This window comes from Lontra canadensis, unplaced genomic scaffold (assembly GCF_010015895.1).
Source record: "Lontra canadensis isolate GAN:19392208 unplaced genomic scaffold, GSC_riverotter_1.0 scaffold14, whole genome shotgun sequence".
Taxonomy (NCBI): Eukaryota; Metazoa; Chordata; class Mammalia; order Carnivora; family Mustelidae; genus Lontra; species Lontra canadensis.
Window position 1 is genome coordinate 7,827,127 of NW_022631008.1, and position 22,469 is coordinate 7,849,595.

A 22,469-nucleotide genomic window follows, 5' to 3' on the forward strand; every position below is an offset into this window, starting at 1 on the left:
GATGACGTTTACCTGAGGAAATTAGGTTAAAAGAATGAACACCTGGGGCGCCGGGGTGGCTCAGTGGGTTAAAGCCTCTGCCCTCGGCTTGGGTCGTGATCCTAGGGTCCTGGAATCGAGTCCCACATCGGGCTCCCTGCTCAGCGGGAAGCTTGCTTCCCTCTCTCTCTCTGCCTGTCTGCCTACTTGTGATCTCTCTGTCAAATAAATAAATAAAATCTTTAAAAAAAAAAAAAAAGAATGAACAACAATACTCATGGAATGAAGTAATAATCCTACCTTCTTTAAACACAAGCTTCCCTGAAGAGTCAGATGTGTAACAACCAATGTACTCCTGAATATCCGTGTGTTCATGATTGTTAATACGCACACAATGATTACCAGAAGCTGCAGCCAGCCACCGGATAAGGCTTGTTTTACCAACTGATGTCTCTCCCTGAATCAACACTGGATAGGTTCTTGAAAAGATCAGCCAATAAAGCAATTTAAGGAAAAAAGAAACCAGAATTCAAGTAATGTTAAAAAGAATGTATCACTTATCACCATAAAAAAAACATGTTTATATGCCTATACACCACTAATGGAATGTTTCTAAAGCCCTGAGAAGTTTCTGTGTAAAAGGGGTTCCTCAGAAAATACTAAGGAAAGCAATCTCAACCTTTCTTGTAGTACTTGTGAGAAACAATAAGTGGGACTAGCTATTACTTAAATAATGGATGATGAGTATTCATCAACAAAATACTGGAAAACAAGCTGGACAGATAATCTGCATCTGTATTGCTTCCACCAAAAGGTGCAACTAGAAACAATGCTTTGTGCCAGGAGAAAAGTGCTGGCTCGAGAAGGTATTATTCACTCAGCCAACGAACAATAATAAAGCACTTTAAAAATTAAAGAAGTAAGACTAGAACGCCATCAATGCTTATGCTGGTGAAGCTTCAGAGAAGTAAGAGAAAAGGTCCATATACCCTGCAGAAACCACTCGGACTATGTCTCTTAGGTTTAGCTTAACAGAAGATGTAAGAATGTAGGTCTCATCTATTGTAGGTTCCTTGTCTCCCACTGAAATCCAGTATCCTTCAACCTGGATAAGCCGACCTCCTTTTGGTTCTGGAATAGGCTGAAAGACAAAAATGTCAGAGAAATAACCGACAGTCCCATGATAACTATGACATTCTTTCAGAGAGGGGTGTAAAGAAGGAAAAGAGGTTATCACCAAGAATGCTGCCCCATTCTGGATGGTGAATCCAAAGTAATCGTAAGTCCCTAATAAGGTACTTTCTTCCTTAAGAGTTAAGGAATTAAAAAAAAAAAAAAAAGAGTTAAGGAATCAACATATAAACAAGCCTGTTAGTTGGTAAACCACTTTCTCAGCATCTTTCACTCCCGTGTTATTCTAGAATTTCCTCTGTCAAACTGAAATGATAGTTTTGTTTAATAAGGAAAAAAAATGTCCAACCATCAATCAGATGGGAAGTGTGTACACAAACTATGGTGTAAGTGATGAAATACTATGTAACCATTAGAAACAATGTCACAGTGATCTCTGGTACAGACACAAAAATATAGGATATAGTGAGCCTAAGAAAGGAAGCTACAGAACAGTATTACGAGACAGTTCCTTTTAACTTATTTATATTAGATATATGTATTAGAATTTGCCCTTGCTAAGTGAAATAAGTCATTTAGGAAAAGACAAATACCATATGATTTCACACATATGTGGAATTTAAGAAACAAAAATGAACAAAGAAAAAAAAAGACAAATCAAAAAACAGACTCTTAACAATAGAGAATAAACTGATGGTTACCAGAGGGAAGGTGGGTGAGGAGACTGTCTAACAAGCGATGGGGATTAAGAGTACACTTAACTTCAGCAACTAGTAACATACAGATTTGTTGAATCACTATATTGTTGCATATGTGAAACTAATGTAACAATGTATATTAAATATACCGAAATTAAAATAAATAAGAAAGAATTTGCTTTGATAAATCTATACATGCACTGTCATAATTTGAATACATAACAAAATACATATATAATGTAGGTGGAAAGGCATAAGGTTTAAATCTCTAAAGAGTGGGGGTAGGATTATTGGGAATTTTCACCATCTAAGACACCACCTAATGTTTTGGAACAAATGGATTACTTTTATAATTAGAAACAAGTTTTGTTTAAAAAAAAAAAAAAAGAAATTTTGATAATTCAGCCTTTCACTTATGTTAAGTCAAGAAATCAAACAACATACCTGCTTCAGCAGACTTTTTACATTGCCAGAGACAATGTGTTGACAAATGAGCTTCTGAACTATTGGGTGTGATGCTCTGTCAAGCTGTGTTAAGAAACCCAAACAAAATCCCTAGGAAAAAAACCAAATACGCATAAAACTAATTACCCTTCTGCAATAACAGGTCAACTTATTTCAGGAACAAAATTGAACCTCTCGGGTGGTGCTGGTTCCCAGAACAACTTTTAAATGTGATATGATGGCAGAAAAAGGGCAAGGTCACTCTGGTATGTTCTGGGCTGAGCTGACTAAATGGAACACACAGGCAAACCTGGCATTTGCATCACCACTCCCTCCCATCCAATAGTGAGCCCATCCACCAAGCAGCTCCCCTTCAAGAACAGACTTTAGAAAGACCTCATAGAGCGAGCGCTGGATGTTGCTACAGGGATTGGAAGCTGCAAATCGCAGAGCTCTACAAAGAGTCCGAAGGCTGTAGTGAGGTCTATGGCCAGTTCCATCCACCAATTTTGTCCCAGAGTCTTTCCGTAGAGCTGTGTATAAGCTACAAAAAGATAGAGTTCAAATGACTTTGTTAACTAATAAGCATTCACTATGTTGCCATTATTCCCATTTTTCACACAAGGTCCAAAAGCCATTTTTTAAAAAAAGATTTTATTTATTTATTTGATAGAAACACAGTGAGAGACAGAACACAAGCAGAGGGGAAGTAGGAGAGGGAGAAGCAAGCCTCCCGCCGAGCCCGATGTGAGGTGGCATCCCTGGACCCCAGGACCCCAGGATCATGAGCTGAGCTGAAGGCAGGCACTTAACAACTGAGCCACCCAGGGGCCCCATCATTTTTATAGAATTAGATAGTTAAGCTGACATACGATTTCCTAGAGCATTCATCAAAACCTCTCAGACATTCTCTTTTGAATCTATTTTTCAGGGCTTCCTGCTTAGCGGGGAGTCTGCTCCTCCCTCTGCCCCTCCTTTCTCTGTATCTCGCTCTCAAATAAATAAAATCTTTTTTAAAAGAATTTAGTTTTCATACACTCAGGCTCTTTTAAAAGAAGGATCTATCAATTTCCTTTAGGATGAAAAGAGCTGAGAGGTGAAAAACGCTTGATCTCAGGACCCGGGGACCATGATCCGAGCTGAAGGCAGAGGCCTCAACACACCGAGCCACCTAGGTGCCCCAAAACATCAGATTCTTAACAAAAGACAGTAAGATAGGAGAAGCCCTTGGTAAGAATATACAGAGTCCAGTGGTGGCTCAGTTGGTTAAGCATCCAACTGCTGATTTTGGCTCAGGTCATGATCTCAGCGTGGTGGAATCAAGCCCTGTATCAGGGTCTGTGCTCAGAGGGAGGACTCCTTGAAATTCTCTCTTCCTCCTCCTCTACCCCTCCAACCCCCAACCCCACGCACTCTAAAATAAATCTTAAAAAAAAAAGTAAACACACACACACACACACACACACACACACAAACACACACACACAGAGTCTAAACACGGTGTTCCAAAGTCTGCTCCAATACAAGAGGGAAATAAAGTCCTGGTGTAATCGAATACTGACGGAAAAGCACACAGAACAAAATCATGGTATTTGAAAGGTCATAGGTATGGCCATAATCAACAATGACAAAATGTTACACAGTATGAAAATACGGTGACTGTTACTGTTACCATTACCACACTTTAGTAATCTAGAAGATGGCAAGATGAAATAAGCTTCAGACTTAAACATGAAATGCAAGAAATTTAAAACTTCCTTAAATTCATGATCAGCTACACAAGATCAAAAGTAACCAAATGTGAGGGGCACCTGGGTGGCTCAGTGGGTTAAAGCCTCTGCCTTCAGCTCAGGTCATGATCTCAGGGTCCTGGGATGGAGCCCCGCATCGGGATCTCTGCTCAGCAGGGAGCCTGCTTCCTCCTCTCTCCCTCTCTGCCTGCCTCTGCCTACTTGTGATCTCTGTCTGTCAAATAAATAAATAAAATCTTTAAAAAAAAAAAAAAAAGAGTAACCAAATGTGTGTCACATATGAAATCCAAGTTCTTGCCCAAATAATAAGATTTGACTTGCCTCTTTGCAATCCTGCTACATGTTCTTTCTTTTCTTTTTTTTTTTTTAAGGATTTTATTTATTTATTTGAGAGAGAGACAGAGAGAGAGAGAACATGAGAGGAGAGAAGGTCAGAGGGAGAAGCAGACTCCCCGTGGAGCTGGAGCCTGATGTGGAACTTCATCCCGGGACTCCAGGATCATCACCTGAGCCGAAGGCAGTGGCTTAACCAACTGAGCAACCCAGGTGCCCCCACGTTCTTTCTTTTGTAGAAAGAATCTACATTCTAGGAATGGGTTATTACAAATGGAACACTTACTACTTATACTATGGCATTTTTTAAGAGTCTCTGCTTTATCTAGTCTGTTTTAAATTCTGCTTTTAAATTTTAACCACACATATTTATACTTTTGTCCAAACATTCTTGGCTAACAAAAGTGTTCTAATTTTAGGATGTGGTATTGGTAAACCATTCCAAAGCATTTTTACAAATGCCTCCTTAACTATTCTTTTTAAAACAGGGCTCCAACTGGGGTTCCTGGGTGGCTCAGTTGGTTAAGTGCCTGACTTCAGCTCATGATCCCAGGGTCCTGGGATCAAGTCCTGCATCAGGCTCCCTGCTCAGTGGGGAGTCTGCTTCTCCCCCCCTTCCTCTTCCCCTGCCTGTGCTCTCTCTCCCTCCTTGTTCCCTCTCTCAAATAAATAAAATCTTTAAAAAAAAAAAAAAAAAGGCTTCAAGCCTGTATTTTCTAATCCCCATTTTGCTTTATGTGTTATTTTCCTATGCTTACCATAACCTAAAAATATGTTTCTCCTGTTTCCTGTGCTAATAGTGCTCTTGCAAACATGGTGAACATTCCTAAAACCCACCAGAATTTTTGTAAGTATGACAAGCACTAAACCCACAAAGTGACAGTGTACAAGAAAGGCAAAGATTCTCCTTATGCACAGGGAAAGCAGCATTATGAAATGAAGCAGAGTGGCTATGTCGATTTTCTGAAAAAAGGCTAAAACTACAAAGAAGATTGTGCTGAGGCTTGAATGTGTTGAGCCCAACTGCAGATCTAAGAGAATGCTGGCTATTAAAGTATGTAAGCATTTTGAACTGAGAGATAAAAAGAGAAAGGGCCAAGTGATCCAAGGGCCAAGCTTCCTATTTTTTTTTTTAAGTTTATTTATTTATTTATTTATTTATTTGTCAGAGAGAGAGAGAGAGAGAGAGAGAGAGAGAGCACAGGCAGACAGAATGGCAGGCAGAGGCAGAGGGAGAAGCAGGCTCCCTGCTGAGCAAGGAGCCCGATGTGGGACTCGATCCCAGGACGCTGGGATCATGACCTGAGCCGAAGGCAGCCGCCCAAGCAACTGAGCCACCCAGGCATCCCCATATTTTGTTGTTTTATGAAGACAATAAAATCTTGAGGTTATAGTCACTTCAAAAAAATTACAGTGTGTATCTCCTTATTTATTGGTTATCTTCACCTCTTGAATTTTTAAAAGCTCCATGAGGAGATTATTTATATTTATCTTATTTATAGCTGTATCCCTAGCACCTCGGCAATTCAATAATTATTTGAACAAAAAAAGGGTAACAAACCACAAAATGCAAAGTAAAACATTAATATGATCCTATTGCAGAAGCTTGTATAGTTCTTTCTACACAACACAGACAAAACGGACTAAGTGAAGTGCCCAGAATGACAGAATTTGTTTTTGACAGAGCCCGTGCTAGAATTCAGGATGTCTGATATAAGACTGTGCCCTTTCCACATGGCATAAGAAACAAAAACAGAAACGGAAACAGAGGCTCAAGAAGGATGCCTGGCAGAGGACATGAACAGACATTTCTGCAAAGAAGACATCCAGATGACCAAAAAACACATGAAAAAGTGTTCCACATCACTAGGCCTCAGGAAACTACAAATCAAAACCACAATGAGATATCACCTCACACCAGTCAGAATGGCTAAAATCAACAAGTCAGGAAACGACAGATATTGGCGAGGATGCGGAGAAAGGGGAACCCTCCTACACTGCTGGTGGGAATACAAGCTGGTGCAGCCACTCTGGAAGCATGGAGGTTCCTCAAAAAGCTGAAAATAGAGCTACTATGACTCAGCAATTGCACTACTAGGTATTTACCCTAAAGATACAAACGTAGTGATCCGAAGGGGCACGTGCACCCGAATGTTTATAGCAGCAATGTCCCAATAGCCAAACTATGGAAAGAACCTAGATGTCCATCAACAGATGAATGGATAAAGAAGAAGTGGTATATATACACAATGGAATACTATGCAGCCATCAACAGAAATGAAATCTTGCCATTTGCAACGATATGGATGGAACTAGAGGGTATTATGCTGAGTGAAATAAGTCAATCAGAGAAAGACAATTATCATATGATCTCCCTGATATGAGGAATTTAGGAGGCAACATTGGAGGTTTGGGGGGTAGGGAAGGAAAAAATGAAACAAGATGGTATCGGGAGGGAGAAAAACCATAGAAGACTCTTAATCTCACAAAACAAACTAAGGGTTGCTGCAGTGGGGGGAGGAGGGAGAGGGTGGTTGGGTTATGGACATTGGGGAGGGTATGTGCTATGGTGAGTGCTGTGAAGTGTGTAAGCCTGACGATTCACTGACCTATACCCCTGGGGCTAATAATATATTATATGTTAATAAAAAATTAAACTAAATAAATAAAAGGCAGATATTAATAACAAAAAAAAGAAGAAGAAGAAGAAGAAGAAGAAGAAGAAGAAGGATGCCTGGGTGGCTCAGTAAGTTAAGCATCTGCCTTTGGCTCAGGTCATGATCCCAGGGTCCTGGGATCGAGTCCTGTATCAGGCTCCTTGCTCAGAGGGAGCCTGCCTCTCCCCTGCTTGTGGGGGCACACTCTCTGACAAATAAATAAAATCTTTAAAAAAATAAATAAATAAAATGCTTTCCAGTTTAGAAAATGCATTCTTATAAGGAAGGAAGGAAGGATGGAAGGGAGGAAGGAAAAAAGAAAGAAAGAAAAGGCAAGGCTCAAGAAAGCAGCAAGCCACATGGCCAATTTGTACTTTATTCAGCTAGGCCTCAATTAATTCTAAACCCTAGTCACTCACTGTATCAACCTCTTCCTCCCTGCATCCCACATAACCAACATGCAAATTGCAAAAAGTAAGATTTCATCAAGACAGAGCAAAATAGGCTGAGCCTGATGGTGGGTATTAAAGAGGCATGGAGCACTGGGTGAGGTATATAAACAATGAAACTTGGCACACTAAAAAAATAAAGTGAAATTTAAAAAATGAAAATACAAGTCATTTACATTCTGGGGATGTAAACTCCTAGCTATGAATACAGAAGTAATTAGGAGAGCATTATCTAATTGTTTACATATTCTCATCGGTAATAATTCTTAAGCTTTCAATGTAGCTTCATTAGGAAAATCCATGGGAGTTCATACTTTAAAATAGAAACCTTAATGATAATCCTTCTCCAGTCAGAAGCAAAAAGGAATAATACATGTGCCTTAGGCACACATGTTCAGGTGAAAAGTTTATGAAGAGAAACCAAAGAGAACCTACTTGATGATTCCTTGCACTGTGGTCTTATTCACACTCAGTCCTTTCAGATAATCCACAATAAGAATTTGTAAATCTTCTTTACTTTCCAATTCTTCTACATAAAGTTCTGTGAACCTGTAAGACAATGATTATTAAATAATAACATTTTAGGAAGTTAATATAGCTATTCTGACAATTAAAAAATACAAAACACAGGGGCGCCTGGGTGGCTCAGTGGGTTGAACCTCTGCTTTCCGTTCAGGTCATGATCTCGGGGTCCTGGAATCGAGCCCCGCATTGGGCTCTCTGCTTGGCGGGGAGCCTGCTTCGCTCCCTCCTCTGCCTGCTTCTCTGCCTACTTGTGATCTCTCTGTCAAATAAATAAATAAAATCTTTAAAAAAAAAAAAAAACCCACACACAAGGGGCGCCTGGGTGGCTCAGCCAGTTAAACATCTGCCTTTGGCTCAGGTCATGATCCCAGGGTCTTGAGATCTAACCCCTCATCCCCTCACCAAGCTCCCTGCTCAGTGGGAAGCTGGCTTTTCCCCTCTCCCTCTGCCTCTCCGCCCTGGCTTGTTTTCTCTTTCTCTCTTTTCCTCTCTCTCACAAGTGTGCGCTCAAATAAAATCTTTAAAAAAAATACAAAACACAAGAAATTATATAAACTCATTTTAATTGCTTATAAAATATGAAAGCCTTTCATCTAAATAAAAACTGACCATAATGAAATAAAAGAAGACATTTATCCTTACTTTCAGAGGTGTTATTATAACAGCATGTGACAAAAAAAAAAAATACGCAACAAAAAGCACCCTCGTCATCAAAAATAAAATCATTGGAGCAAAGAAAATACAATGCCTCTAATTTATAAAATTTTCCTAAAAAGGTTTTATTACTCTTGTAATGCGGGGATAGGAATCTTAAAATATTTCAGCACTATTTTAAAACTCAAGATTCAACAAAAGGTCACCAACAAAAATAAGATCATTATCTTTTTCCAAATGCTACAAACATAAAATACCAACAAAATACCTTGTTGGTGTCAGTCAGTGTTTAATGAACACTGAAAATTAAAAGGCCTTTTACAAACCACTGGCCTCATCCAAGAGGATTCAGTTCCTAAAATGCACTTATACTGTTAAATGTTATACTGCTTTATCAGTATGTGAAAGTTTTTCTGGTAGCTATAAGGTTATTCAAAGGAGGAAAAAAAATAATTTTCTATAATATCTGTGAGCCATTAAGTGTCATACAAACAACCCAAAGGAAGAAACTCTCCTGTTCTGGAGTCCTCTGTAGTCCTACCACCTAGAAAAAGTAGAGGAATATGACAAATAAGGAAGGATTCCTCTTATCAGAGATCAAGAAATTTCAAGCATTGTTATGAGGTTTGGTTATGTTAATATTACCAATCAATCAATAAAGAGAACTTTAAAAAAAGAAAGAAAGAAAGAGAAAAAGAAAGAAAGAAAGAAAGAAAGAAAGAAAGAGAGAGAGAGAGAGAGAGAGAGAAAGAAAGAAAGAAAGAAAGAAAGAAAGAAAGAAAGGGAGAAAGAAAGAAAGAAAGAAGGAAAGAAATCCCCAGGAATCAGGCCATGTCCCCTCACCTGTTTCTTATTCCTGGTGGGAGATTTCTTTTGCCCACATCTGTTGCTGGGTTCATGCACGCAAATAAACGGAAGTCAGGATGCCGAACCAGTGGTTCTGTTAGGAGAAAATTACAAATTCTCAACTGGTAATAGCAAGTGATCAGCTACAGGTGCCCGGGGAAGACTATCTAACTCCATAGAACCTCAGGCCAGGAAACCCTGCCTCAGACTCAGCAGCGCTGGTACTGGCTGCTCAAACCATCCTTACCTTTCCTGAAACCCCACTGAAACCAATTTCCAGACCTATGTACCAACTTAATCTTACACTCCCCTTCCACTATCTTTGAAGGTATGTTGTTCATTATTATTTATGTTTTATTACCTATTCACCAGCATATATTTTGTCACTCAGTGTGCATGTCTATTACTTACTACCCAAATAATTTCTTATTCTTTGCATTCCCCATGCCACCTAACTTAGCAGAAAATTAATACCATGGAATGAACACTGGGAGGGCTACATAATCTACCTAACCAAAAGAATCTTACTCTAAAAAGACCAAAAGGCCTGGGACAAAGTTAACCTTAATGGGATCAAGTGGTACCTGTGTCTCCTCGATCCAGCAATACCAGGGAGCCAGAGGAGCCTTCAAGTAAACCACTGAGACATTCTAATGTTTCTGGAGCAGCCAGATTAATCTCATCCAACAAGATCCACTCTCCTTTCTTTATGGCTTGAGCTAGCGTACCCTAAAAGAAGAGAAAGTAAACTGTTAAAAATCCATTGCAAATAAGGATACACTCACCAAGGGCAGTTACGTAAGCAGGGTTAGAAATAAGAAGTGAGCTCAAACCTTTTGTGCTTGATGAGCTTTTACCCTAAATGCAAACAGCCACCAGCTTGTTGTAAGAGCTAAGGCCAAGTCAACCATTTTTAAATGTCTGGAGGGGCAAGGAAGTATCTTTGAGCCTAACAGAGGGGTGCAACAAACTAAATCATCTCAGTAGCTAGACGGTCAAGTAACTAACAACTTACAATGTAGTCCGACGTTTATCAGTACCCGAATGGTTATTAAAAGCACCCAAAATAAATACAGGGTCAGGTGAGGAGTATGCAAAGGGGAGATAAAATACTAAATCAGGAGACTGCAGTTGTTGTAATACATGGTCTTTCACATTTGCTGGAGAATATCAAAATAAATCTTTCCTCATCTTTACTGATTTAGCTCTTCAAATTCTATTTCTGAGAGCACTGAAAAATAAATCTTATAATCCACTCACTGACATATCAAAACCTAAATTGTTTTATTATTAAGTGGCTTTATACTTATGCTTTCATGATGATCCTACCAGAAGCTTCTAAAAATTCAATTGAAAACAATAAAACAGAATAAATGTATTGAACTCCAGTGTAATGCCAAGTCATGAAATAGGTATACACCCTATTTTGAGAGCACTTGACATCCTAATTGGTTATTTTAAAAATGATCCTATTAACATTAAGCACTGATAACCAATTTTCCACAACGATGTACACAATCAAAACAAGATCAAACAAGAGCCCTACCTCCTTTTATGGTGTAAAGTATGCCACAGAAACAATTTTTTAAAAATAAGAATTAAAAAAGCTTAAGTCATGAAAATTTAATTGAGCCGGTTCTTCCCAGACCTCAGGTGAATAGATCCAAATCTATACCCCGCCCTCAAAACCCTCCTCATGCAACAGAGTTCACTAGTTGTCCTCACCTGCAACTTTAAAAATAATGGTGCTCATCAAGGCCTTATAATTTCTGTAAAGGACATTTTTCAGAAATCATTCCCCTGAAGCACTATTTCATTAGTGTGTAAGTCTTAAACACCAAGCACTAAAAATATCAACATAAAGAGAATACAAAATAGTAGCCAGCCCAAACTTGTATTTTGTATCAAACATTCTTTTAACCTAAATAAATGAACCAAAATACCTCTACAAATGCAAACAATAGAGCATTTTCAGTCATTTTCATCTGTTGTTGAGCATGGTTGAGTCTAAGACCAAATGTTTCCCACTTCTCTTTTAGGAGTAACCCTAGAAAAGAATAAAGACGAGAACTTAACATACATTTTAGGTTGTAACACATAGAACTTAAACACAAACAAACAAAAAAAACAAAACTCACATAAAAATCAAAGATCTTAGATATAGAAAAAAATAAATCCAAGTACTTATATAATGTTATACACCAGCCACTACAGTAATCAGTTCATCTCTGTGCATGTGTACATTAGTTAATTCTTTCACCCCTCACCATAGCCCTTTGAAGTAGGTACCCTTAGCCCCATTTCATGGGTGAGGAAGGACAGAGAAGATAACTAAGCTACCAAAAGCCCTTTGGCTGTAGAATCCAGCTTTTTGGAAACAACTTATTTTCTAAGGAAATATGACTTATTGACCAATAAGTTGTAGTTGTTCATCAACATTACCAACCATGCTTTTATGGAAATCATGCCTAGAATCACAAAAGGAGCAATTCTTATGAATCGGTCGTCTTTGCCCTACATCCTAGAAAGCTCCAATCTGTACGGCTTCATTCTTCCCCACACTCCTCTGCTAACTCTGTGAGGGAATCTGAGTTTGTCTGCCCGATGCACAGCGAAGTCAATCACGGAGACACCGAGTGTGCAGCAAGGATTTACTCAAGAGGCATCAGAATGACGAGACTCAGGACAAGCAAGCCTCAAATCCGCCCTTTCCAAAGAGAGAGAGTCAGGGATACTTACAGGCAAGTGAAAACAAGTCTGGGTAAAATGCTGCATCTGCAATTTTCGTCTGCAGCTGCACCTATTATTCGTCCCCTTAGCTCCCTGGTTACCAGTTTCAATCCCCGCTGTCTTTTTTTTCCCCTAAGATTTGGTTTATTTATTTATTTGAGAAAGAGCAAGAGTAAGAGAATATAAGCAGGGGGAGTAGCAGAGGGAGAAGCAGACTCCTCACTGAACAGGGAGCCCAACATGGAGTTCAATCCCAGGACCCTATCCCAGGACCGTGGGATCACGACCTGAAGCAAAGGTAGGTGCTTACCTGACTAAGTCACCCAGGAGCCTGGCCCCAACTGTCTTTTGATCATGATTCATTCTTGAGGGAACTGGGATGACAAGAGCTCTAGCTGTTTCCTGCTGAAACAGGATGCAGTTTGGGGGTTTGAAGAATCAAACAACTTCATGCCTTCTTGGAAATATTCCCTTGTACTTGGCTTAACATGTATATTCTGCTTGACCAAAACAGCAGTTTCTTCTTTGGTTGTTTTGGAGCAACACTGGAAAGCTGACATACCCAGCAACTAGACAAGCTACCAGAAGTGCTGAAGTCCTTTATCTCCATGCAGCAAATAAACTTCATCAAGAAGAAGGAGCTTGGGCGCCTGGGAGCCACTGGGTGGCTCAGTGGGTTAAAGCCTCTGCCTCCGGCTCAGGTCATGATCCCAGGGTCCTGGGATCGAGCCCCGCATCAGGCTCTCTACTCAGTAGGGAGCCTGCTTCCCCCTCTCTCTGCCTGCCTCTCTGCCTACTTGTGATCTCTGTCTGTCAAATAAATAAATAAATAAATCTTTAAAAAAAAAAAAAGAAGAAGAAGAAGGAGCTTTACAATTTGGGAAAGAGTTGTATACCTAATGCTGTTTTTCGTTAGTTTCACAAATTTTTACCTAGTTCAGTTTTATGATCTTAAAGGTATCAAAAACTGTATTTGTCAAAAGTCCTTCCCATGAACTGCCTGAAGCTGTAACATATTTGGAAGACCGTTAGAGTAAAACAACAACTACAAATGAGAAAAGGCTCAAAATTGGCCATGGTTAAATACCGGATCAGAATTCATTATAATGCAGCTGAAATTTGGTGCAGGGAACCATAATGCAAGGAATATAATGCAGGGAAATATAATGCAGGGAAATTTGGTGATTACTGGGGCACACAACATTTTATTTATTAAAATTACAAGTGATGACACTGTACCAGGACAGATTAAAATCTTATAACCTAAGAAGGTTTATCATCAATTTATTTGACAAAGCTTCCCATGTAATGACATGCCAAACAAATAAGCCTAATTAGTAAAAAAGACTTCATTCAGAAGTTGAATTTTGGGAAGTTTTGTCAGAAATATCAGGAAGTTTTGAAGCATATGCCAAAATAGGATTACAGGTCATTACAAAACTTAATTACCTATTTAGTAAATGCAACACTAAGAGATTGTAAAGGCAAAGTTGTTAGCTTGGGACTTTTAACATTGAAAAGATTCAACTTTCTGAAGCAATAAAGGACCTAACAGAGACAAAATGTAGAAATTTTGTTTCTCCAAACAGATTACATTAATGATAAAGAAAAACCTAGACCAATAATCTAAGGAAACTGCCATTTAACATGAACACCTAATTCCAATTTTATGCCGGTGCACTTCTGATATTAAAACTTACTCATTCCAAGAAGATAAATTCTTTAAAAATTAATGAAGTCCCTTCCTTTTTCCTCCTTGTCATCTCCCATGTTCACATAACACATCAGGACGCAGACAACCAGGGTACAGCATGGGTCTGATTTCTTGCGGTGGGTGCAGTGACGTGCTGACGAGAATCTCCATCAGAAGAGAAGGACTCTCAGCTATAGGGGCACTGTCAACAGTCCTCAACCCTGAGTCACCATCAGGGACTGCCCTGACTGAAGACAGCTGCCTTGCCAAGGGCATGCCCTCTTCCTAGGTGGTCATATCCAATGACTATTATAAAAGTCCAGCCCCAATTTTGCCCCAATTTAGGATGGTTCTGAAGGGTAATTCAAATTTGGAACTCCTCAGAGCGTCAGCTAAGGCTTCTTCTGATACTGTATCACTGCTCAACTTCTGCCTAATCTTATTCTCTTACTCTCGTCTCTTTCCCGGGTGTTGATCACTCCCTAATAAACTTCACATACTAATATCCATCATCTTAGTGCCTACCACGCACATAGTTCCTTTCCAAAGACTCCCTTCTCATAAACCTTCTACAACTTTCCTTTTTACATTCACATTTTGTCTTCAATTTTCCCTCTTAAATAACCAGTCTCACTTTCCTTGCATAGAGTTGTCTCCCTTATCATTTCCAGTAATTCTATGTATTAGAACTTTTAACTCTTAGAAACTTTAAGTTTCTAGTAAAAACTAAGTAGTAACTAATTATGAACTATTTGTTATACCGGCATTCCTTAGATTGGTGAATTTATGACATTTAAGAATTTTTAGAAATATATGCCTTATCTCAGCATGGCACAAAACACGTTTATTAGCAAACCCAAATATCTTTAGTTTCTCTGTAACAGGGGCTAAAATCAGATAAACCTATGTTTAGTAATTAATGTTTTATCTTAATTTAGAAACGATCTCGATGTTTAGTGAATTTACTTAACTCATCATTGAACTTAGGAAAACTTTAAAGTTTTAGGTTACCAAAGACCTCGAAAGCTACGGAAAAGTTCACCTGTAAACCTTTTCATCTTATTTACATCTATTTGTTCTGAACAGTTTTATTCCGATTACCCACAAAGACTTTAAAAAACAAAGTCATTTGCCCAAGCTACGTATTTTTTTTTTAAATTTATATCAACTTAATTGACTTAAATCCAGGCAGAATAAAAGTAATGCTGAGAGTTCTAATGACATGTCTATTGTTATTATACCAACAACTTAAAATCAATACCGAATTTAACACCGAATCTTTTTCAGATCATGTGGACTTGAAAAACTTGGATTAGTTTCTGAGTTTTAGAATGCCCGATTCTCATAAGCACTTGCCTTCAGGCCAACTTAAATAGTGCTCCTTTACAAACTAATTTTAGCACTACTATCCACAAGTGGAGAAAATATCTCGTATTTACAACATAGATGAACATATATACAAATACACAAATAAGATGCAAACAAAATCTTACAGAACAAATCCAACTGAAAGATGGTATTATCATTTATGGATTCATTAAGTGGTCATTGTTATCCAGAGTCTAATGAATATTATGGTCAAGCAGTGTTACAAAAAAAATCTTTTTTTCTCTCCTAAGTTTGTAACTGAACACTGCTGCATTCAGGAACCAAACTGTCATTTCCCATTTCCAATTAGAATGTGGCTGATTTTACATCCAAAGATGTGAACAAAAACTGCAGCAGCAAACCAAATGATGCCCAGAATACTTCTGTGAGCACTGGCTGCTCCCTAAAAGTCGGGGCTTCACCAACTGAAACAAATGGCTTCCTAGTCAAGGGGGCTAAGAGAGTCAAGCCAAATGGGAGGAAGAAATACGTTCACCAAGACACATCTGCCCAGACCAAAAACTATTTCCTTGCCACAGGAGTTAAATTAAGCTCTGAGTGCTGGCAACACCCAGTCAGTGTGGGGCTCAGGGACAATTCCTAGGACAAAGAGCCTAAATAAGTGCTTAAACTTGTCACCAAATTCTTGTCAGCTGGCAGCTCATGAACCACTGGCAAAAAGCTCCTGGTTGGCTCACCAATTTCATAACTAAACCCAAGTTCATGTGCCTGACACAGAGCAAAGCCAACTGAGTATGTAGCAAGGAAAGGCATTTACTCAAAAGGCAGCCAAGGGGCACCTGGCTGGCTACCCATAGAGCATGCAACTCGTGATCTCGGCCTTACAGGTCCAAGCCCCACTTTGGGTGAAGATTACTTAAAAATAAAATCTAACAAAAACAAAACAAAACAAAAAGGCACCCAAACAAAAACAAGGAGATGGGACAATAAGCCTCAAATCTGCCTTACAGGGGAGCAGAGTCAGAGATGTTTAAAGGAAAACACTGCAGACTCGTTTATTAGTCTGCAGGTATGCTTACTAATCCTACTAACCCTTTGGTCACTGGTTTCAATTCTGCTAATAAGCCCCAGCCTCATGGCCTCCCACCAGCAATACAGGCCCTATTCTTACCAGTTTCACTTTCTTTTCCATCCTTGTTGACAGCCGACTTGTGCACATGCTGCATTAGTCTGAGGAGATCGTGCCACCGTTTCTGCCTGTAGCACGTCTGAATATGCCCCAAGAATGTAAAGTTTTGCTTCTTGGAAAACGTCTGGGCAAAGAGTTCTTCAAATGACTCCCGTAAGGGCAGCCAAATAAGCTTATGGTCCACCGGTTTGTAACTGAAACAAAAGGTAAATGTAATTCCCAAACTTCTGAAGCTAACAGAAATTAGAAATGCTGTCACAGAATATAGGAATAGGTCTAAGATTTCATTTAATCAAAATAAAAAATAATACCAAGATCTATGTTAAAGTTTTATTTATTTTTTAAAGATTTATTTATTTGAGAGAGAGAGTGAGAGAGAAGGATGAGGGGGAGACGGAGAGAAATCCTCAAGCAGATTCCAGGCTGAGTGTGGAGCCCAACCTGGCGCTCAATCCCAGGACCCTGAGATCATGACCTGAGCCAAAATAAAGAGTCGGCCGCTAAACCAACTGAGACACCTAGGCCCCCTGGTGTTAAAGTTCTAAATTATAATCTATTTTCTCCACACCCAGTGTAAAAACTAGTATTAGGTAAACAGTATTATGAAAAAAACTGGAAATTCCTAGTTGGACAGTGAGAGGCATGTCACTTATTTTCCTAACATGTTTAAATAAACATCATATATAGCACTTAATGATACAATGTATTTTATTAAGATTGGCCAAAAAGTTTTCAGGATATTTTAGAAGAAAATACAACATCTGAAATTGATTAACTTAAAGTGAGCACAACTCACGGCTTCTCAATTGACAGGGAGAGGATACTGCCTTTTTTTTTTTTTCTAATCTTATTTATTTATTTGATAGACAGAGATCACAAGTAAGCAGAGAGGCAGGCAGAGAGAGAGGAAGGGAAGCAGGCTCCCTGCTGAGCAGAGAGGCCAATGCAGGGGCTCGATCCCAGGACCCTGGGATCAAGACCTGAGCCGAAGGCAGAGGCTTTAACCCAGTGAACCACCCAGGAGCCCCAAGGATACTGCCCTTAAAGAGACTGAAATGGGGCCAGGGAAAGGGGGAAGCAACAGTATCTCAGACATTGCAATTGCTTGTGGCCCTCCAAAGCTCAACATTTTATTTCTTAGTATTTAGATGCTCTTATTCTTTAGCATTTCTCTGGTTAGGGAGCTAGGAAATTAATCCATATAAACTTTATTTATTTTAAACATTAGGCTCCACACCCAGTGTGCAGCCCAACACAGGGCTTGAACTCACTACCCTAAGATCAAGACCTGAGCTGAAGTAAAGAGCTGGACACTTAACCAACTGAGCCACCCAGGCGTCCCTCATATAAAGTTTAATTTAATATTCAAGGGCAGGGGTGATAATGAAGAGTTGAGAAACACCTGCTGTAGCAAAAAGTTACTCAGGCAGCACAAACTGTTCCTGAAAAACCTCAAATATACAATTTTCTGAAACCTAAGATACTATATACTATAATCACAGGACCATGAAACAATACCAAATATGTTTCAGAATAGTGAAGCACAACTAGAGAACTGGACACTATTTACTCATTGGACTGTGAGGGAGGAACCATGAAATGAGTAACACCAAGACCCTGATAAAGAGCATCTCTGAAAGAGTCTGATTCTAGAGAAAAAGAGCATGAGAACTTCAAACTCATTTACACTTTCCAGTTAGCACTAACACATTAGTAAAGATATTTATTTACTCTATTTATTCAACAAAATTTTACTGAGTACCTGTTAGTTGTTAGGCACTGAGTAAACAAGACCCATAAGGCCCTGCCCCACTGTAACTTATAATCCAAAGAAAGAGACAATAAGAAAATATATCTACTATAATACATCAAGTAGGGGCGCCTGGGTGGCTCAGTGGGTTAAAGCCTCTGCCTTCGGCTCAGGTCATGATCCCAGTGTCCTGGGATCGAGTCCCACATGGGGCTCTCTGCTCAGCGGGGAGCCTGCTTCCCCCTCTCTCTCTGCCTACCTCTCTGCCTACTTGTGATCTCTGTCAAATAAATAAATAAAATATTAAAAAAAAAAACACCACAGACACTCTGTATAGACGGCCTTGGTTCAAACAAGAACCAGCCATTACCTTAATAAGGTACTTAATCCCTCATGTATAAAATGGGGTAATAGTCTGTGCCTCATGGTTGCTAAAAATGCAAACTGAGTTAACACAAATAAAGGACTACAGGGCGCTTGGGTGGCACAGTCGGTTAAGTGACTCACTCTTGGTTTAAGATCAGGTCCCAATCTCAGGGTCCTGGGATCTAGCCCTGCATTGGGCTCCATGCTTAGTGGGGAGTCTGCTTGAGGATTCTCTCTCTCCCCTCCTGCTCCACCCCCCACACTCTCTTGGTCTCTCTCTAAAATAAATAAATAAATAAATCTTTAAAAAATAAGAAATAAAGGACTCCAAATAGTGCCTGGAACCTGAATACATACAAGAATTAGCTGTTATAATTATTAACATTATTAAGTGGCTCAAGTCCATTGAATTCATGAAAGTAGCAGCTTAATACTGCAAAAAAGACTAAAAGAAGCATCTGTTCATTTAAAGCACAGCATAGTGGCTGAGACAGTTAAGTCAATAAAAGTCAATTTTTCAAGTGATGAAAAAAATGAATTAACATATACACATTTCAGAAAGAAAGAAAAAAATGAGCTGCAACACAAATACTCAGCGGGAACCAACCTGACACCTGAGAGACCATAACACTGAGAGTGTATGTAAGAATTCATTTGAAATTGGCTAAAAGAAAGTGACTAATACTGTAACGTGTGAAAGAACATAAAACAGTACATGCTGAGTAACCAAAATGATAAACTCTTCTTCATTTTAGAATCAGGTTTCCAAATTTATGAGCATGCACTTCTGCCCTGTTCTCTTCAGTACAGAGGTTTCCACGGGTTGCAAAAAAAGAGGATGCAAGTCGGTGGCTTCTCCATTTCTATGAGATCTTTAATTCTCCTCCCATTTTTTTCTCTCCTTCATTGCCAACTTCTCCAAGGGTCATGTTTCTCCCTCAGAGGTTGCCCTTCCCAATCCCCTTCTCTATAAAGAATGCTGTGAACCTGTGCTCTGGGTTTTGCCATTTAGTCCTAGAGTTTCTCCTTTTGGAATGATTTTATCTGCTTCATCTAAGTCCTCTGTGTCCTCTACTCTTTTTCAGAGTCTCATCATAAGTTCTCTTCACCCCCAATTCTGTTGGAACTTGGTTTAGTTCTCTACTTACAGGTAATCTGAAGGTCTATGTTCTGCCTACCAGAATAACAGGGGCACGTGGCTGGCTCACTTGATCTCAGGGTTATAGGTTCGAGCCCCATGCTGGGTACAGAGATTACTTAAAAATAAAATCTAAAAAAAAAAAATTTTTTTTAATGAGTTAAAAATTAAATGGAGGGGATCCCAGCTGGCTCAGTCAGTAGAGCATGCAGTTCTTGATCTCAGGGTCATTAGTTCAAGCCCCACACTGGGCGTGGAGCCCACTTTAAAAAAACAAAAAACCCTTAAATGAAGGAAAAAATATACCACGCTAGTACGAATAAAAAAAAAAAAAAAGGGAGTACATATACTAACAAAGATCAGAAGGCAATCTGTATAACATAGTTGAAGACTCTGACAATCTTTGAAGCTTTACTTTTATAAAGTGTCTTTATTCTTAATTATACTCTTTTTAAAATCAATCTAAAGGATCCAGATTTGCAAAACAAACTAATTAGGCTATAAATCCCTTTCATTTTTTTATAATATTATTTGACATGTATAAAATATGGGGTTTTTAAAAAAGATTTTATTTATTTATTTGACAGCAAGAGAGAGATCACAAGTAGGCAGAGAGGTAGGCAGAGAGAGAGGGGGAAGCAGGCTCCCTGCTGAGCAGAGAGCCCTATGTGGGACTCGATCCCAGGACCCTGAGATCATGACCTGAGCCGAAGCCAAAGGCTTAACCCACTGAGCCACCCAGGAGCCCCTGTAAAATATGTTTAACCTAAGTTATAAAACCTAATGAAACAAATGAAACCACACATCCCCAAAATAGAAATATTACACTTTCTCTATCCTATCTCCCTGCAACTCTTGAATTTTGTTTTCCAGTCCCTTGTCTTTCTCAAGTTATTTTTTAGTCTTTCCCTCTTACACACAAAAACTCATAAGCAAACGAGTCATCCACGCGTCTACAATATGTTATACATTAAAAGATTTGATTTATACCACTTTCCAGTAATACAAAAATATAGGAAGCAAAGCACATTTCCAATCATACAAACACTGAAGCATATATAAGTTTTCTATTTAATAACTGAAGCTAACCTACTAACAAGGAAAAAATGAATACATACTCTTTTTAGGAAGTTGTCACTAAAATAAAACTCCAGTTACCATATTCTGATTCCAATCTTTTTACTATCAATTGCATCAGGATACAAACGGGCATCTCTGTACTCACTATGTTTAAGACTACTTACAATGGCTGACATAACACTACAAATTCTTAGCAGAGACAAACCTAATATATGTTCAATCAGTACAAGACCAGCCATTTGTGGGGCCCCTGGGTGGCTCAGTCATTAAGTGTCTGCCTTTGTCTCTGGTCATGATCCCACGGTCCTGGGATTGAGTCCTGCATCAGGTACCCTGCTCAGCAGGAAGCCTGCTTCTCCCTCTCCCACTCCCCCTGCTCGTGTTCCCTCTCTCACTGTGTCTCTGTCAAATAAATAAATAAATAAAATCTTTAAAAAAAAAAAAAAAAAAAAAGCCCAGCCATTTTTTTTTAGGAATTCATAACAGGAGAATATTCCTGAAGACATATAGAGATACAGAATAAGAGAAATACACGGTATTATATATATAGTTAAGTAATGAATTCTATATATTAGTAAGAACATATTGCCAAGTACCTCAATGAAGGAAAGGGGAGATTCAGTGTCAATTATGACAGTAGTAAAACAAAAATAGAGTAGAAAGATTACCAGGGAAAAAAATAACAAAGTGAAAGTAGAATTAGAGTAAGAAAGATAAGCCTCAGGTAAATGGATCTTCAGACAAAATATATATTTAAAAGCATTCAGTACATCATTACTAATATGTGTAGAACAGAATATAAGTAATGGGCAAGAAAAGGAAAAGTACCAAAAGAAGCAGGATTCAAAGTAGCAATCTACCCACAGCAAGGAGGAATATAAGACAAAGAGAGTGAAAATAAAAACTGCTGTTAAGGTGGCCCCAAAAAAACCAGATAAATGAAAAGCTTTCTGATAGACGCCATTAAGAGCAAAAAGAACAATAATTTCTACTTTATGCCTTTAAGGATTTTTTTAAGCAACTGTTTTGAGTTAATGGGAGAAATCCCAAATATCGCTCAACATAAGGTATGCCAATAGCATCCATCAGTTTTATAGCCTTCAGCACAAACCGAACATATTCAATGTGAACCAAACATATTAAAAAACACCAACATGGAAGGGAATTTTAATGACCACAATGGAGTCCCATGAGCAGCATTTAACCAAGTAGAGAGCTATTTAATGTTTCAAAGATAATTGAACTGCAGGAGAGAGTCTAGCTCCAAGGCACTGTGACTCCAGAATGTACGCTTTAGACAAATGACTGTACACACAAATAGTAATTGATTATATACTTGTTTTTTTTCCTTCTCCATTCCAGCATGATCTTTGAGAGCAAGAACCTCAAGTGTTCTTTACAATAAAGAGAAATAGGGATGCCTGGCTGGCTCAGTCAGTTTAAGCGTCTGCCTTCGGCTCAGGTCCTGATCCCAGGGTCCTGGGATGGAGTCCTGCATCAGGCTCCCTGCTCCGCAGGAAGCCTGCTTCTCCCTCTCCTACTCTACGTGCTTGTGTTCGCTCTCTCACTAGTCTCTGTCAAATAAATAAATAAAATCTTAAAAAAAAAAAAAAAAGTAAAGAGAAACATCTACACATCCAAGAGCTCCTCAATAAAGTCCTATCAATAACCTGCTGGAGTAGGGGTAGGGGTACAAGTCTTTGAACCTTTTTCTAATGCTAATTTTG

The 22,469-nt window shown here is 38.9% G+C and overlaps 1 protein-coding gene and 1 pseudogene across 4 annotated transcripts in view; one reads left to right on the forward strand and one right to left on the reverse strand.

Annotated features, from left to right (window-relative positions):
- MDN1 (midasin AAA ATPase 1) overlaps nucleotides 1-22,469 on the reverse strand; it is a 168,242-nt gene that overhangs the window by 101,915 nt on the left and 43,858 nt on the right. For all 4 annotated transcript variants that reach the window (XM_032858123.1, XM_032858121.1, XM_032858122.1 and 1 more), the window contains exons 16-24: nucleotides 16,391-16,602; nucleotides 11,411-11,514; nucleotides 10,052-10,196; nucleotides 9,465-9,561; nucleotides 7,878-7,991; nucleotides 2,649-2,796; nucleotides 2,253-2,363; nucleotides 969-1,120; nucleotides 280-458 (exon numbers count right to left, since the gene is read on the reverse strand). In XM_032858123.1, the coding sequence (XP_032714014.1) occupies nucleotides 280-458; nucleotides 969-1,120; nucleotides 2,253-2,363; nucleotides 2,649-2,796; nucleotides 7,878-7,991; nucleotides 9,465-9,561; nucleotides 10,052-10,196; nucleotides 11,411-11,514; nucleotides 16,391-16,602 (1,262 nt within the window). The remainder of the gene's footprint in view (nucleotides 1-279; nucleotides 459-968; nucleotides 1,121-2,252; nucleotides 2,364-2,648; nucleotides 2,797-7,877; nucleotides 7,992-9,464; nucleotides 9,562-10,051; nucleotides 10,197-11,410; nucleotides 11,515-16,390; nucleotides 16,603-22,469) is intronic.
- Nucleotides 5,150-5,869, forward strand: LOC116868015 (annotated as a pseudogene).